This window comes from Haemorhous mexicanus, chromosome 1 (genome assembly GCF_027477595.1).
Source record: "Haemorhous mexicanus isolate bHaeMex1 chromosome 1, bHaeMex1.pri, whole genome shotgun sequence".
In the NCBI taxonomy this organism is placed as follows: Eukaryota; Metazoa; Chordata; class Aves; order Passeriformes; family Fringillidae; genus Haemorhous; species Haemorhous mexicanus.
The window spans coordinates 2,072,441-2,089,165 of NC_082341.1; the positions used below are offsets into that span (position 1 = coordinate 2,072,441).

General features: G+C 51.9%; 1 protein-coding gene across 1 annotated transcript in view; it reads right to left on the reverse strand.

Moving 5' to 3' along the window:
* WNT9A (Wnt family member 9A) overlaps positions 1–16,725 on the reverse strand; it is a 66,249-nt gene that overhangs the window by 20,964 nt on the left and 28,560 nt on the right. The window contains exon 2 of the mRNA XM_059838067.1: positions 2,913–3,172. Coding sequence (XP_059694050.1) covers positions 2,913–3,172 — 260 coding nt within the window. The remainder of the gene's footprint in view (positions 1–2,912; positions 3,173–16,725) is intronic.

Genomic DNA, 16,725 nt, shown 5'->3' on the forward strand with positions numbered 1-16,725 from the left:
TGGAAGAAACTGGATTATAGGTGGTGGTACAAAGAAAAGCACTAAAAATATCACCTTCTCCTCCAATACTCCTGACTTCTGGCCATCTCCACCTGAGCTGCTGGGAGGAGGTGTGGGAATTACCCACTGCTCACACCCATGGCAGTAACAGCACACAGCCATCTGCAGGTTTTGCCCTGTGCTGTGACAGGGCTCCCCTTGCCCCCTCGAACAGGACAGCACAGAGCACTCTGGTTTGCCTTATTTCCTTAAAAAAGGCATTGTCTCAACTTCTTTCCTGAGAGACTGGCATAAAAAATAGGAGAAATAAATAGGAGAAATGAACAGGAGAAATAATAAAGAAAGAGGGGACAGCTCTGAGGGCTTCCCAACCCTCTCCTCCAGCAGCAGCTCAGCTTTCAGCAGAAATGGGCAGAAAATTTAACTCCTGGCTGCAGAGACCTGCACAGACACCTCCAGCCTCCAAGGAGAGCAGCCAGGGCCAGCAGGGGGAAGCAGGCAGGGCAAGCCCATAAATTACCCCCATTAGCACATTCTCTGCCTGCCCTGCACTCCCAGGGATGAGCTCAGGCCTCGCACAGAGCTCTTGGTGGACCTCGGGGGAAGCACCACCAGTGAAGGATGGCCCAGACTGACCATTAGGGCAGGAGATGAGTGCAGAGACCCCCAAGACCCCCCCAGACTCACCTGTCTTGAGGAGACCCCCAAGACCCCCCCAGACTCACCTGTCTTGACCCCCCAGACTCACCTCTCTTGAGGAGCCCCCTGAGACCCCCTAAACTCACCTCCCTTGAGGACCCCCCAGACTCACCCCCCTTGAGGAGCCCCCAGACTCACCTCTCTTGAGGAGCCCCCAGACTCACCTCCCCTGAGGAGCCCCCCATACCCCATCTCTTGAGGAGCCCCCCAGACCCCCAGACTCACCTCTCTTGAAGAGACACCCCAAGACCCCCCAGACCCCCGTCCCTTGAGTCCCCCCAGACTCCCCTCTCTTGAGGAGCCCCCCAGACTCATCTCCCTTGAGGAGGCCCCCCAGACTAATTTCTCTTGAGGAGCCCCCCCAAGCCCCCCAGACTTCCCTCCCCTGAGGACCCCCCCAGACCCCCAGACTCACCTCCCTTGAGGACCCCCCAGACCCCAGACCCCTCTCTCTTGAGGAGCCCCCCAGACCCCAGACTCACCTCCCTTGAGGAGCCCCCCAGCCTCCCCTCTCTTGAGGACCCCCTGAAGCCCCCAGAAACTCCTCTCTTGAGGACCCCCTGAAGCCCCCAGACCCACCTCTCTTGAGGAGCCCCCCAGACCCCAGACTCACGTCCCTTGAGGACCCCCCAAAGCCCCCAGACTCCCCTCTCTTGAGGAGCCCCCGAAGCCCCCAGACCCACCTCTCTTGAGGAGCCCCCCAGCCTCCCCTCTCTTGAGGAGCCCCCCAGACTCCCCTCTCTTGAGAAGCCCCCCAGACTCACCTCCCTTGAGGAGGCCCCCCTGACTAATTTCTCTTGAGGAGCCCCCTGAAGGCCCCCAGACCCCCCTCTCTTGAGGAGCCCCCCAGACTCCCTTCTCTTGAGGAGACCCCCAGACCCCAGAATCACGTTCCTTGAGGAGCCCCCTGAAGCCCCCCAGACCCCCCTCTCTTGAGGAGCCCCCCAGACCTCAGACTCACGTCCCTTGAGGAACCCCCCAGCCCCCCAGACTCTCCTCTCTTGAGGTGGAGCCCCCCAGACCCCAGACTCACCTCCCTTGAGAAGCCCCCCAGCCTCTCCTCTCTTGAGGACCCCCCAAAGCCCCCAGACTCACCTCCTTTGAGGACCCCCTATACCCCAGGCTCACGTCCCTTGAGGACCTCCCGAAGCCCCCAGCCTCCCCTCTCTAGAGGAGCCCCCGAAGCCCCCAGCCTCCCCTCTCTTGAGGAGCCCCCGAAGCCCCCAGACCCACCTCTCTTGAGGACCCCCCGAAGCCCCCAGCCTCCCCTCTCTTGAGGAGCCCCCAAAGCCCCCAGACTTCCCTCTCTTGAGGAGCCCCCGAAGCCCCCAGACCCACCTCTCTTGAGGACCCCCCAAAGCCCCCAGACTTCCCTCTCTTGAGGACCCCCCGAAGCCCCCAGACCCACCTCTCTTGAGGACCCCCCAAAGCCCCCAGACCCACCTCTCTTGAGGAGCCCCCAAAGCCCCCAGCCTCCGCTCTCTTGAGGAGCCCCCGAAGCCCCCAGACCCACCTCTCTTGAGAAGCCCCCGAAGCCCCCAGACCCACCTCTCTTGAGGACCCCCTGAAGCCCCCAGCCTCCGCTCTCTTGAGGAGCCCCCAAAGCCCCCAGACCCACCTCTCTTGAGGAGCCCCCAAAGCCCCCAGCCTCCCCTCTCTTGAGGACCCCCTGAAGCCCCCAGAAACTCCTCTCTTGAGGACCCCCTGAAGCCCCCAGAAACTCCTCTCTTGAGGACCCCCTGAAGCCCCCAGACCCACCTCTCTTGAGGACCCCCTGAAGCCCCCAGACCCACCTCTCTTGAGGACCCCCCAAAGCCCCCAGACTTCCCTCCCTTGAGGACCCCCCGAATCCCCCAGCCTCCCCTCTCTTGAGGAGCCCCCGAAGCCCCCAGACCCACCTCTCTTGAGGAGCCCCCGAAGCCCCCAGACCCACCTCTCTTGAGGAGCCCCCGAAGCCCCCAGACCCACCTCTCTTGAGGACCCCCCGAAGCCCCCAGCCTCCCCTCTCTGGAGGAGCCCCCGAAGCCCCCAGACCCACCTCTCTGGAGGAGCCCCCGAAGCCCCCAGCCTCCCCTCTCTTGAGGAGCCCCCGAAGCCCCCAGACCCACCTCTCTTGAGGAGCCCCTGAAGCCCCCAGACCCACCTCTCTTGAGGAGCCCCTGAAGCCCCCAGACCCACCTCTCTTGAGGAGCCCCCGAAGCCCCCAGACCCACCTCTCTTGAGGAGGCTGGCGCGGTAGCGGCCCTCCAGGGTGCAGTTCCAGCGCTCGAAGCGGAACTGGTACTGGCACTCCAGGGCGCTCATGCTGATGGCCTCCATCAGCGTCTCGGCCACGCCGGGGTCGCGCCGGCACATCCGCCGCTGCTTCTTCTCCAGCTTCAGGCGGTCACACACCTTGTAGTGGGCCTTGACGGCCGCCTCCTCCATTTCTGAGGTCAGAGGGAGGATGGTCAGGGGTTCGTTCCCCGTCAGCCTGCCGAGAAACACAGGGACACCAAGGTGAGGGAAACAAAAAATTACTGCAGGGATGCACAGAATCACAAGGCTGGCAGAGACAGCAAAGCAGAGATGGGTTTAGAGAGACTTTGTGGGTTGGGGACGTTCCTGATGCAGCCTTGGCTGGGCAGGTGGAGGAGATCTGTGTGCTCTGGCCAGTGCTTCTGCCCTGCCATTTCCCCTTCCTTTCATGGAATCACAGAATTCCCAGAATGACCAGGTTGGAAGAGACCTTCAAGGCCATCCAGTCCAACCCAGCCCCAACACCTCAACCCAACCCTGGCACCCAGTGCCACATCCAGGCTTTGTTAAACACACCCAGGGATGGGGACTCCACCACCTCCCTGGGCAGCCATTCCAGAACTTTATCACTCTTTCTGGAAAAACTTTTCCCCAATATCCAACCTGTATTTCCCTTGGTGCAGCTGGAGGCTGTGTGCTCTGGTTGTGTCAGTGCTGCTGGAGACAGAGCCCAGCCCCAGCTGAGCACAGGCACCTTTCAGGAGCTGTGAGAGTGATGGGGGCACCCCTGAGTCTCCTTTTCTCCAGGCTGAGCACCCCCGGCTCAGAAGTTCTCTCCTGTGAGGGTGGTGAGGCTTTGTCACAGGTTGCTGAGAGAGGCTGTGGTTGCACCATCCCTGGAAGTGTCCAAGGCCAGGCTGGACACTGGAAACTGATCTAGTGAGTGGCATCCCCACCCAGGGCAGGGGCTTGGATTTAGATGGACTTTAAGGTCCTTCCCACCCAAACCATTCTGGGATTCCATGAAATCCAGCCTGTGATGGAAATGGGGTCACTGGTGGGACCAGGATCTCCTGGCTCAGCATCCCTGTGGACTTGATTTTACAGTGAGGCTCCGCACAGTGTGTGTGCAAGGCGGCAGCAGGAAAAAGGGAAGAGGAAATATTTGGATTTATGCTCCCTACCAGCTCTCACAGAGCTTGTTTGGGCATAAACACTTGGCCACCTCCACCACAGGACTGTGTTTAAAACTGAAAGTGGACAGAAATCATTTCAGGTGCATGAACTTGGGCAACTGGCAAAAATACACGAGCACCACTGTCACTGTCCTGGGCATAAACAAAAAATCATTTTAGCACACCAAGCAGAGCCAGAACCCAGCTGGGGGGGGCACAGAGGATGATTTGTCCCATCAGAGCCCAAGAGACATCCTGAGAAGGCACAGAAAGCCACCCTGCCCTCAGCAGAAGAGATCCTGACATAAAACCCAGCGAGCCACAGCCCGAGGCTGGAGAGCAGGACACACTTTCCAGGAGATGCTGCCAAAAGCTTTGACAAGACAGAACAGGCTCAAAACCTAAAAAAAAACCCCCATAACCCAAAGAAATTCATGTCCCTTTGTCCCCTCCCTGCCCCGCCTTCCCCAGCACAAGGTCCTTGACTCTACAGTGGGCAACAAAAGATGCCAGCGGACTGTTCCTGGTGTCAAGTGACAGCTGCTGGCAAAGGACCAGGCTGGCATGGTCCCCAGGAGCAGGGAGGCTGCAGGAACATCTGCTGGGCTCAGGAGAGCTTTGCTGGCCAGGCTGCTGTGCCCCACTGTGCTGGCTGTGCCCTGCTCCGGCCAGGTGCCAGCTCCCACCATCACTGGGAGTCACCCCCCGGGCTCACACAGCACCTGCAGACACATTCCACAGCCAGAAAGGAAGAGTGGCTGAAAAACCTGGAAATCCAGAGCTGGGAACAAGCTGGAATGTTGCAGTCTGGGGAAGGCTGGGAGGCTTGGACATCTCCAGTGCTGAGGGAGCACTGGGAAAATGGGGTGATGGCAATGGGAGGGGAGTACCTCACCCCCCTTTGCTGAGATGATGGAAACCCCTTAAAGCCCCACCTGTCCTGCAGGAGCAGTGGTTGGCCTGTTTTAATGAGTATTTCTCTCTAACTAATGGCACTGGGAAAAGTGGGATGATGGGAATGGGATGCTGGAAACCCTCAAAGCCCCACCTGTCCTGCAGGAGTGTGGGAACCCAGGACATTCCTCTGACTGCCCTAGAAGACTCAAGACCCTAGCAAAGAGCTCAGAGACCTTGGCACAGAGTCAAAACCACCTGTGCCTTGGATTTTAGCCCACAGAGAAAATGCCAACTCTGTGTGAAGATTTACAAGCCACAAGAGCTTGAGTAAATGATAGTGAATTTGTCACAAAGTGGAAAAAGTAGAATTTTAAAGATTTAGAATAAAAGTTCAAAAAGCAAGATGGAGAGATCTAAGCATGTCCTGTTCTTCTTATTCTTGTCCTCCATCTCCTGCTGTGATAGTGACACTTCTAAATTAGTTTAGAGACAGACTGTCTAACATAAGTGATAAGTATTAAAAATTATTGTAAATAAAGTACACGTAGTTCTTAGTATAAAAAACCAACACCACCCCAAAGACAGTCAGTGTGCCACAACCTGACCTACCCAACAAACCTCAGCGAGTCAGAAAAAAAATGTAATAGTTAAAAAAAAATAAACAACTTTAAAACCCAAACCATCTCAACTTCTTCAGTCGCAGGGCTAGGAAAAAAACTCTTTAATACCTCAAAAGCCATTTCAACCACTAAAAACCCAAGACAGGAGCAGTGATTTGCTGGTTTTAATGAGTATTTCTCTCTAATTAATGGGATGATTAATCCTGCCAGCAGCACAGGCACTCAGGATGCTTTAACTCCCAAACCTTGGTGCACAATGGGCATAAAACCCTGCCCTGAGTCCCAGCCAGGCACATCCAGTGCAGATCCAGACATTACTGAGGCACTGATGAGGTGATTTAATATCAGGTATCTCAGGGAGGGAGCAAAAATGGCTGAGGTGGGGTTTTTAGAACAAAGATGGGCAGGCAAATGTTCTCCTTCAGTTGCACTCAAAGGTATTGATATCTCCAGAAAAACCCTGCTGTGATAAAAGCACACAGGGATTTGTGGGAAACATGGAAAAATATCTCCTCTCTAGTTTTGCTCCCCTCAAAATAATAATAATTTTAAAAAAATCTGAAAGGCCAAACAGCAAGGTCTGTTTGAAGCATATTTTAACCCTTTCATTTCTGGTCTGTCCCAGCTGCTCCCCCAGGAGAAGGGGACATCACCCAGCCCTGGGGCCTCCCAAAACTCAGCCAAAGCTCCCAGGAGGCTCATTCTGGAGAGAGGTGCCTCAGTCTGAGCTTCACTGGAGCAAAGATCTGTAACAAAATCTCCAGGAGGTTCATTCATGGCTTTCCTGGTACTCTAAAGATTCATTCCTGCAAACTTTCATGGCTGGCACCAGAGTCCCTCAGCTGGCAAAGGAGAGGGTGGGAGGGAGGGAGAGAGGGAGGGAGGGAGGCATCCAAGCATTTCCTAAGCTCCCTCTCCCCATTTTTTCTTTCAGCTGAGCAGGGATTGTTCACCTATATGGTCTGGAAAGAAGCTCCAAGGATGCTGTAGCAGATGGCTCTTGGAGTGAGGAGGGAGATGGGAACTGATCCTACAGCCAAGATTTCTGCAGAGCAATTGGTGATCTTCACCCTCTTCCCACCTTTCTCCCTCAGGTGCTTGGCTTTGGGATATTCAAACTACACTTTCCCACAGATCAGCCTTCCAAAACTGGCTGATAGCAATGGTGTTTAGGTGACAAAAGTCACTTAAACACACACAAAACAAAGATCCAGGGACCAGCAGATGGCAGGAAATGGGATTCATGGTGCTTGACAGAGCCACAACTCTCCCATGGCTGGTGGAAGAACAACCTGGGTAACACCACAGTGAACAGAGATCCACCCATCACTGCCTGCCTTACTGCTCAGAACATCCCTGGGACAAGCCAAGGAGTGAATTGAGGAGGAAAGGGGTTTTCCCTCCCCAGCACACAGAGACCCTGCCAGGTGAAGAGCACAACCACACACACAGACCCACACACACGTTTTCCCTTCGGGGGCCCTCGGCTCCGCACGCACATTCCAGAGGCCCTGGGGACAGCGGTGAGGTGGCACTTTCCAGAGCGTGGCATCAATAACAAAGCCCAGGCAGAGCCAGGGAGAGCTGCCCCACCTGACACGCTGCTGCATGGAGCCCTTCTAATCCCATAAAGCCCTTTTATGCAACCTCAGCTGAGCGAGGTCCTGTAAGGCAACGGTGTCAGTCGGACGCTTTCTCAGCTCCTCACAAAGGCCAAGCTGTATTTGCCAAGGAAATGTTTCAGGGGCTGTGTGTGTGTGTGTGTGTTTTTGTTTTTTACACACCCAAGCCACAGTTGTTACGATGGAACTGCCAGCCAGAACCCTGTGGTTGTGTTATTTTGCTCCAAGAAGGGGCTGAGCGGCAGATGGAGTGGACACCTCTAAGTGGAAAAAGGTTGAAACTGGATGGTCCTAAAGCCAAGACCATCTAAGCCAAACTTTGCTGGTTCTAAGCTAAGATCCAGCTGTTCTAAGCCCAACTGTTTTAAGCCAGATTCAAAGATTCCAAAGGGCTGTGTGTGTGTCCACCAGGAACCTGGAGAGAGAGCAAACAGCTCACTGCCACAACCCAGGAAGCTTTATCTCTCTGGAGTTAACTCTGAGAGCAACATCAACCTCCAGAGTCGAGAGATTGCTCATAGAATTCAGGATTTTCAATTTCTGCTTCAGAATTTTGCATCTCATGGGTCCCTTCCAACTCAGGATATTCTGTGGTTTTAATCTTGCCCAATTTCTGCTCCGAGTGCAACATCCAAACCTCAGGAAGGACCTGGCTGCCCTGTGCCACACCCACCACGCTGAGAGGGACCTTTGCAGCATCATTTGTGCCATTCCCATTCCAGTTCCACCAGCCTGAAGCCAGGAAATCAGAAGGTTTATCATTAATTGATGTAAAAAGCAAGACCCATCTGGTTTGCACACACTCTACTGCTGTCACTTCCTTGGTCGTGAACTTCATCTCCAACAGGGCTAATTACATTTTTTTTTTTTTTTTGATTTCCTGGAGTTCAATCACCCAAGGATTTGGGAGAGATCCCGAGCAGAGCCCTGGCCACTACACAGGCCAAGTTTTATCAGTGACATCATGGAATTATTGCCCTTCCAAGAGGCAATTCAAGACAGATCCTGCTTCCCACTCATCTCAGGGGTCAAGAGTTTTTATGGCCTCATCAGCTCACACTTCCATCAGTGCCCCTGGATTTTCCCTTGCTGAAGTGGGGACTTTCCTGGTGGGGATTTGAGCAGGATGAGGCAGATTTAAGGCACCCACACAGACCTGTGAGGGCACCCTCAGTTTTGAGGTGCTCCAGAGTTTCCTTTGCAAGTGCCACTGGAGCTGGGATCCAAGGTGAGCTGTCTCCTCTGCTGCTCCCATCTGGAATGACAGGGCTGCTGAAATTCTCTATTCCTATCCCACTTCCTCCTCTGTTAGGAAATTTCTCTTTGGTCCATCTGTACAATGACTGGATTAATTCTAGTTCCTCTTTCCTCAATAATTTTTTCCTGCGGAATTGCCTCACTTTCAGCCCTTTTCCTTCTCTTTCCACCACTTTTCCTTTAATAATTAAAAAAGCTTCTGGAAAATTGACAACTTGACCACGAGTCTTCACCACAACACCTAAATTAATGATTGCACAGCTCAAGGAGTCTGAGTTATGCTGGACACCAGGCCTATATTATTTTATTTTGCACCCAGTAACCTCCAGTTGCTCTCTATCTCTCTCCTATCATCACATTCCCACTCCGTGAATATTTCCTAAATTGATTTATCACACTCCTCCTCCCAGAAAACATTAACATTTGAAGTATAAAACCCAAAAGTCCAAGAAAAAAAATCTGAATTTCGAGGTGAGTGACGAAGATTTGATATTTGGAAGAAGAGCTGGACATGGAAGGCTCAACCACCCCATTCTGCATTGTCTTGTTTGGGTTTTAAGTGCTTACAGTTTTAAGTGCCCACATGAACTGAAAAATATCCCAGATCTCCTTATATTACATAAAAATAAGGCTGTGGATTCTCCAAACCTCAGGCTTCCAAAATGAAATCTCAGCAAGCGCTCACAAAGGTTGTTCTGCTGGAATTCTCCACTTCCACCTCACCCCTTTCCCGGTGTAATTTTCCCAGTGATCCCCTGGCAGGATGCTGTGACATTGTGAGGGTCAAGGAAGGTGACAGGAGAAAAAGTGTTTTTCCCAGCCTGAGGGAATCCAAACCACCCAGGCCTTTACAAGACAGAGCTGAACCCCTGCTAGGAATCAAACCCAGCTTTGCCAAAACCCATCTTTGCAAGTTCCACCATCCCTCGGGGCCGTGCCAGCTCTCTTCCCTCAGGTCCATTCCCAACCAGCTCTGCCCTGGGCTCACCTCTCCCTGTCATTGTCCCCAAACAATGGGGCCTGGCTGTGGGAGACCACGAAACAAAGCAATTGGAAACTCCAGCAAAGAGCTCAGCAATTCCCACCACAATTATGCCCCAATGGCTGTTTTGATCCTTATCTTCCTCTCAATAGCGTGGCCAGAGCTTTCTTTAGGTGACAACCTCTCAAATGTCACTTCCTCCTCAGTCAGCAGTGCCCAAATCTCAGGTGCAGCTTCTAGAGGAGTTACAGCCCCCAACACAGAGGCTACTACACACACAGAATTCCCCAGAATTCTCAGAATGACCAGGTTGGCAGAGACCTTCAAGGTCATCGAGTCCAACCCAGCCCCAACAGCTCAACTCAACCCTGGCACCCAGTGCCACATCCAGGCTTTGTCAAACTCACCCAGGGATGGGGACTCCACCACCTCCCCGGGCAGAACATTCCAGAACTTTATCACCCTTTCTGGAAAAACTTTTCCCTGCTATCCAACCTGTATTTCCCTGGGTGCAGCTGGAGGCTGTGAGCTCTGGGTGTGTCAGTGCTGCTGGAGACAGAGCCCAGCCCCAGCTGAGCACAGGCACCTTTCAGGAGCTGTGAGAGTGATGGGGGCACCCCTGGGTCTCCTTTTCTCCAGGCTGAGCACCCCCAGCTCCCTCAGGGGCTCCTCTCAGGGCTTACTACAACGTTACACACTCCCAAAAACACCAAGTAGGGGTGAGAGGGCCTTCCAAGCTCACAGCATGCAGGTGGGAAGCAGCCAAACCCCACAGCCCTGCTCCAAAGGAGAGCAGGTGCTTGATGGGATTTTCTAGTGGAAGATTCTGGGATTTTAGGACAGAGGGAAATCCTCCAAGGTCCTTGGATCAGCTTCTGAGCAATGGGAAGGAGGAGGAGAGAGGATAAAAACAGCACAGGGGAACTTCCAAGCCAGCAGATCCCACTTACCAGGGAAGGAAGCACCAGTCTCCTTATGGAATCTGCTCAAACAGATTTTGGGGGGGGTTTAGAGAAAAAAAGGTGCAGATTCTGGTAGGTTTCAATCATTCAAGCTCTCTTCAACCATGCCTGGATAGATCCATACAGTGGCATCCTGAGCCATCTCAGGATGGACACACGGACATGGAAGGACCCACAACCCCGGCTCCTACCCAGAGTTATTCCAGCATCCAGCAAAAAAAGAGGGAAAACAACGGCTGCTTCTGGACAAAATAAACCAATGGTGCAAACCTCCAGCTTGGCCCTTTCCAGCAGAGCTTTCCTGAGTGCCTCCAGCACTCAGCAACCACTCTGACCCTACAGTTCTTTTTGGATGCTACCCCAGAGTTTCCCATTTTAGATGGAGATGAAGCTCACATGGGAGTTGGGAGGTTTCTCCAGGTTGCTGAACACAGAGGAATTCCCCCAGCCCTGCACTGGGGGACTCCAACCACCAGCAGGTTTTTCTGGGAATGGGACAAAACATGGATGGTTTTCTCCCAGATACAGGATGGGTGCTGCATGTATAAATAAACTTCCATCCAATTTCCTCACCTTCCCCTGGACAAATTACCAAAAAGTTTGGCATGTGACATATAAAGGAAAAAAATCTCTCAGTGGATGAGCAGGGAAGATGTGACTCAGTTCAGCTGCGGAGGGCTGGAGATGTTCCCATTCCTGCAGAGGACTTTATGGGATGGAGGTGCCATGAGGAACAGCTCTTCTGGCACCGTGGCCACCAGGAGCACCACAAGGAACTCCTCCAAGCTGCTGCAGCATTGCCCTGCCCTGCAAAGCAGGAGGCCTGCACAGGAGATGAATTACAACTCACTGAAGGAAGGACTTGCCTTCCCTGCCCCACTGAGGGGGAGCAAACTCAGCACAGGAAAGAATCAATTTTGGGTCTTTGGTGGTGCACCCGAACCACAAGGCTGAAGAATTTCTCCTCCTTCCCCTCTCCTCTCAAACCTTATTCAGGAGGTTTCCAGCCCATCAGAGCAGAAGACAATTTGATTTTCGGTAAACACCTCAGCCCCAAGAGCAATTCCCCTGGAACGACCCACTCTGTCCACGAACAAGCAGGAGCAGAGAAAGAGGGCGGGGAGGGAAAGGTTGTTTCCTCTCCCCTTCATCCTCTCAAGAATGAAACAGCAATCAGGGAGATTTACAGAGGATTTTCAACCCAACGGTGCCAGTGGAATGCGCGGGCCAGGCGGCAACAGGGGCTTTCAGTGCTGATTTAAGAGGCATTAGCTGTGCCCCTGGCAGCCTGTGCCAGGAATTATCCCCCCACACCATCCCCTCCTCGGCTGGACAGCTCCTGGACCCCCAGTCCAAACCCCTGCTCCTTGTCCAGCCACTGCTTGTTTTTATTTAATTTATTTTTATTTATTTATTTCAAATTTTAAGCCTAACATCATTTCTTTTGGCCTGGAGCCTGCTGCAGCATAGGGAAGGAGGAGTTGGGAATTTTTGATGCAGGGAAGCAGGAAAAGTGCAATGGGAGATGAAGAATTAACCCAAGGAGGAAAATAAAAGGTTTAACACATTAACTCCACGTGGTCTAGAGGGGAGGAAAAAAAAAAAAAAGCCCAAAAAGGGACAGATTTTTAAAATATTGGGGCTTTTGTTTGGGTTTTTTGGCGGGAGGGGGGAATAGTTTGTGGGTTTTGGGTTTTTTTACACTGCTGAATATCCTTTCATCCCAGGATCTCAGCTCCATCCACAGCATAGGGTTAGAGAAATTCATGCTCTCAGGCACAGGGTGAGATTGTTGAGGTGTCCCGTGCAGGAGTGGAGCTCAATCCCTGCAGGTCCCTTCCTACTCAGGATATTCCATGATTTTTATTCTAAAGTTGGGTCTAAAATGACACAGAAAACAAAGGACATTTCTGGATGGCTCTTATAGAAGGTATGCATCATCACCCTGCCTTGCTTTTGAGCAGTTTTTGGTGGGATTCAGGACCAGGAAAGGACCACAAATGTCATGGATCACATGACAGAACACAGCAAAAGAGTTTTTACAAGATTTTAAAGACAAAAGACCAAAGGAGGTCAGTGGTTCAGCTGTGCAAGGCCCAGGGGCTCAGTGGCCTGAGTTTATTGTCCAAACTTGAGCCCCATGGAAACCCATCTGCTCCTACCACAAATCCCAAATTCCTAGAAGCCAAAATGCCATCTATAAACCTGCAGAAATAGCTTTGATTTTCTGCTCCAAGCAAAGAAAATCCAAGTTCATGATCTTTCTCACCAGCTTCCCTTCTCTGGGAAGAGTTGCACAGAATAAATGATATTAGGCATTTGAAATCCAAACAAAGAGGCCCAAAAGCCCCATAAATGTTTGTTCCCTGTGCTTCTTGCACTGATGCTGCTCTTTATTTATTCCAGCAGGTTTACCAAGAAGGAATCAGAAAGCACCACCCAGAGGATACGGACATTCCTTCCAAAGGGTAATTCCAGCTCCCAAAACACCTCCTGCCCATCCTTCTGGCTCTCTCCAGCTCAGGCTCCTGACACAAGGCCTGACCAAATCCTGGAGATCCAGCCAGGGCTGGAAGCTCCACAGGGAGGGCTCTGCTCAGGGCAGTGCAGGGATCAGACTCAGACCAGGCAAAGCATTAAAAAAATAAAAATAAAAATAAAAATAAAATAAAATAAAATAAAATAAAATAAAATAAAATAAAATAAAATAAAATAAAATAAAATAAAATAAAATAAAATAAACAAAATAAACAAAATAAAATAAAATAAAGTAAAATAAAATAAAATAAAATAAAATAAAATAAAATAAAATAAAATAAAATAAAATAAAATAAAATAAAATGCAGCCATTGAGGAGGGAGCCATCTTTCCAAAGTGCACATCATCAAACGTCAAGACTCGCTGCCACCAGATGTTGTGAAGCCCAGAATGATGAACAGACTCCAAAATGGATTAAACAAACTGAGGAAAGGGAGGTTCAGCCAGCTGGGTGATGAAACACGAGGGCTCAGGAAGCCTTTAAACCACAGGCTGCCAGCAGGACACCTCAGGAGCCACGTCACTGCTCCCAGCTCTCCTTGGACCCCCAGAGATCCATGAGTGTCCAGAGGAACCTTTGATTTCACCCCAAATGGCAGCTGCTGGGTTCCCAACCACCTGCAAGATGCTTCTTGCTCCACTCCACAGCATTTGGACATTTAACATTGAACCCTCTGCACTCTAGAGCCCTTTGGATGGCAGCAGGAACGGCCCCAGAGGTGTCAAGCACGCAGCACACTGATATTTAACCAACTGGGGCCTTCCAGGGCTTAAAGGAGCCTTATAAAAGAGAGAGAGAGAGAGAGATTGAGAGAGAGAGAGAGAGAGAGAGAAACTTTTTACAGATAATAAGAAAGGAATAAGTCAAATCTTTTCTTCTTTTTTGCCAAGGTCAGGATTAAATGTGTGAGATGGATTTCTTGTTGGGACTCAGGTGTTTATCAGTTCTTATCTCTGTCACAGTCTCACAAACCCTGAGCTCTGCAGCACTTCACTCCCACAAACTAAAAATGGAGCCCCATCTCTCTCTCTGCAAGGCCTTTGAAGGATCAACTGCCCAATTAAGAAATGACACCTCAATTATTTTCACTTTTAACCCAATAACCAACCACCCATGGCTGCAATGGGGACTTTTTATCCAATGACACAAAACCACTCAAACCCATGGAGAGGGAGGAGGTGAAGAAGAAGGAGCAGCCTCCACCCCAAAACCTCCACCTTGCTTTATATCCATCACTGTATTCTAAACCCTCAAACTCTGAGTTTCCCACCCTGTGATATCACACACTTCTATCCCAACTCCACACCCACAATCCCAGTTCTGCCATTCCATTCTAGAAGCTTCTCCAGGGCCTCAGGTCAGTGCAGTGTTCTCCTGGGGGTCAGTGCCTGGCAGCACAGAAATCTGAAGTTCTCAGCAGCCAGGGCTCCAACAGGAACAGGACAAGGGGGAATGGGTTGAAATAAAGAGATTTAGATGAGGTGCTACAAAAACATTCTCATTTGGTGAAAAACAGGTTGTCCAGAGAAGCTGTGGCTGCCCCTGAATCCTTGGAAGTGTCCAAGGCCAGGCTGGATGGGGCTGGGAGCAATCCCAGGCCAGGCTGGACGGGGCTGGGAGCAATCCCAGGCCAGGCTGGACGGGGCTGGGAGCAATCCCAGGCCAGGCTCCCAGGTGCCCAGCAGGGCTCCCACCCACGGGCACGCCGGGCTGCGGGCACGGCTCCCGTGGCCATGTGTCAGTGTCAGTCTCCCCCTGCCAGGGAATGCATCTGACTTCCCACTGAATTCCTGCTTGTCTCCCTCACACCTCAGCCAGCCCTTTTGTCCACTTTGGGGGTGAAGGCTGCCCGGCTCTGCAGCAGCAGGCTCTGTCCCTGCCTTATCCCATCTGTCCATCCCCAACACTGCCCGGTCTGTTCCCGGCTGGGAACAGCCACAGAGCTGCCCTTGCCCAGACCACAGAGCCTGGCAGCCAGGCAAGAAACTCCTTGGAGCCAAGGCTGCAGCTTCCCTGGCTGCCTGGAGATATCCCTGTGCACACACACACGCTCCAGCAGCACTGCAGCTAAAGAGAAAATCAAGTTTACTCTGCAGACAGCACAAATGAAATTGAACCTTTGAGGGAAGCACAGCGAGTGCAAAGAGCTTGTTGAGTTCATTTGGACAGAAAAAAAACTGGAGAATGAGCTTCTTCCTCCTTCCCCAGCCCTAGTTTTACATCTAGGACCTGGAGGTCCCAGCTGGAAGCAGAGACTGGCTCTTGGTCAACTTCTGGATAAAGGACAACTTCTAGAAACAAGCATGTGGATTCAGGGAGGAGGGGTGTCAGCTCCCCCTCCCCTCCCAACGTTACCAGCCCCTATTAGATATCCCTGGGAGGTCAGCTCATGGAGGATTGGGATGGTTGGGCGGTTTGACACATCATCTCAGCTATTTTGGGAGCAGTTTACGGGTCTGCAATTCCTCCCCTGCACAGCCCCGATAGCTTTTCCACTCTAATGTCACATTATCCTCGTGGCAGGTTTCAAAACTAAACAGGTGAAAAAACAAACATTCAGGGCACTGCACAGAGCAGGATGCACCAGAGGCTTTGGGGTGATGGGGTGGTGGAAGTTCATCCTCATCCTGAGCCCCAACACAGTTTGTGGGAACCCCTTGAGGGCACAGAGGTTGACTCCTTACAAAACTCAACAGGAAGCCACTCAAAGGCTCTCGCAGGAAACTCATCCCATGACCAAAGGTGCCTTGTGAATGACCTCCTGGAGGAGCCTTGCACTCCTGAGGCTTCACCAGCCTCAAACAGGACTTCAATGGTCAAACCTCAGCTAAACAAAGCATCCCTGGCCAAGGTTTCAAGCTCAGGTAAGGAGAAGCAACCAGTGCAGGGGAATCAGTTCTTGCTGCTCCATCCTGGAACAGGTTCCCAGGAAATCCCCACCACCACAAACCAAGTTCTGCTCCAGACTCAGGGGCACTGCGTGGTCCTTCCTTCCCCACCACCCCCCGAGCACGGCTCTTGCCCCGGGGCTCCCCCAGCCCCCAAAGCCCTGCTCCTCCACACCTCAACCTGTCCCAGCAAGAGGAAAAGGGAAAGAACAAACAGGGCAAACATCTGCCCTCAGCCTCCTGATGTTCCTTCACCACCTTCCTCCAAGGGCTGCATCCAGGCCCAGTTTTGGGGAAGGGAAGCAGATGCTGGGGCTGGGGTCAAACAGAGGGGACATCAGAGGGGTTAATCAGAGGGGACAAACAGATCAATATTGGTGTTTTTAACAGACCCCCAGCTCCCTTTCCAATGTGACCTGACTACAGAACACTGGCAAGGACCTCAGCCAGACCTACCCTGGCCAACACTTCAGGTGAACACCCTCAGGATCCTTGCTGAGTTCAGCACATACCTGTTTGGTTTTTTTAATACTACATAAAGTCTGTCTGAACAAAGAGCCCCATTAACCAAAATACCCCAGGCCAGAGAAAGCCACAGTTTTCTTCAGTGGACTGCAGAGCATCCATAAAAAATGGGAAAAAGAGGGAGAGCCATTTTCTTTTCTAATACAGTGATAGGATAAGCAGAAAGAGTTTTTAACTAAAAGAAGAGATATTTTGACTAGATATAAGGAAGAAATTCTTCCCTGTAAGGCACCACACACCTGGAAGTGTCCAAGGCCAGGCTGGATGAGGCTGGGAGCAACCTGGGACAGCAGGAGGTGTCCCTGCCCATGGCAGGGGGTG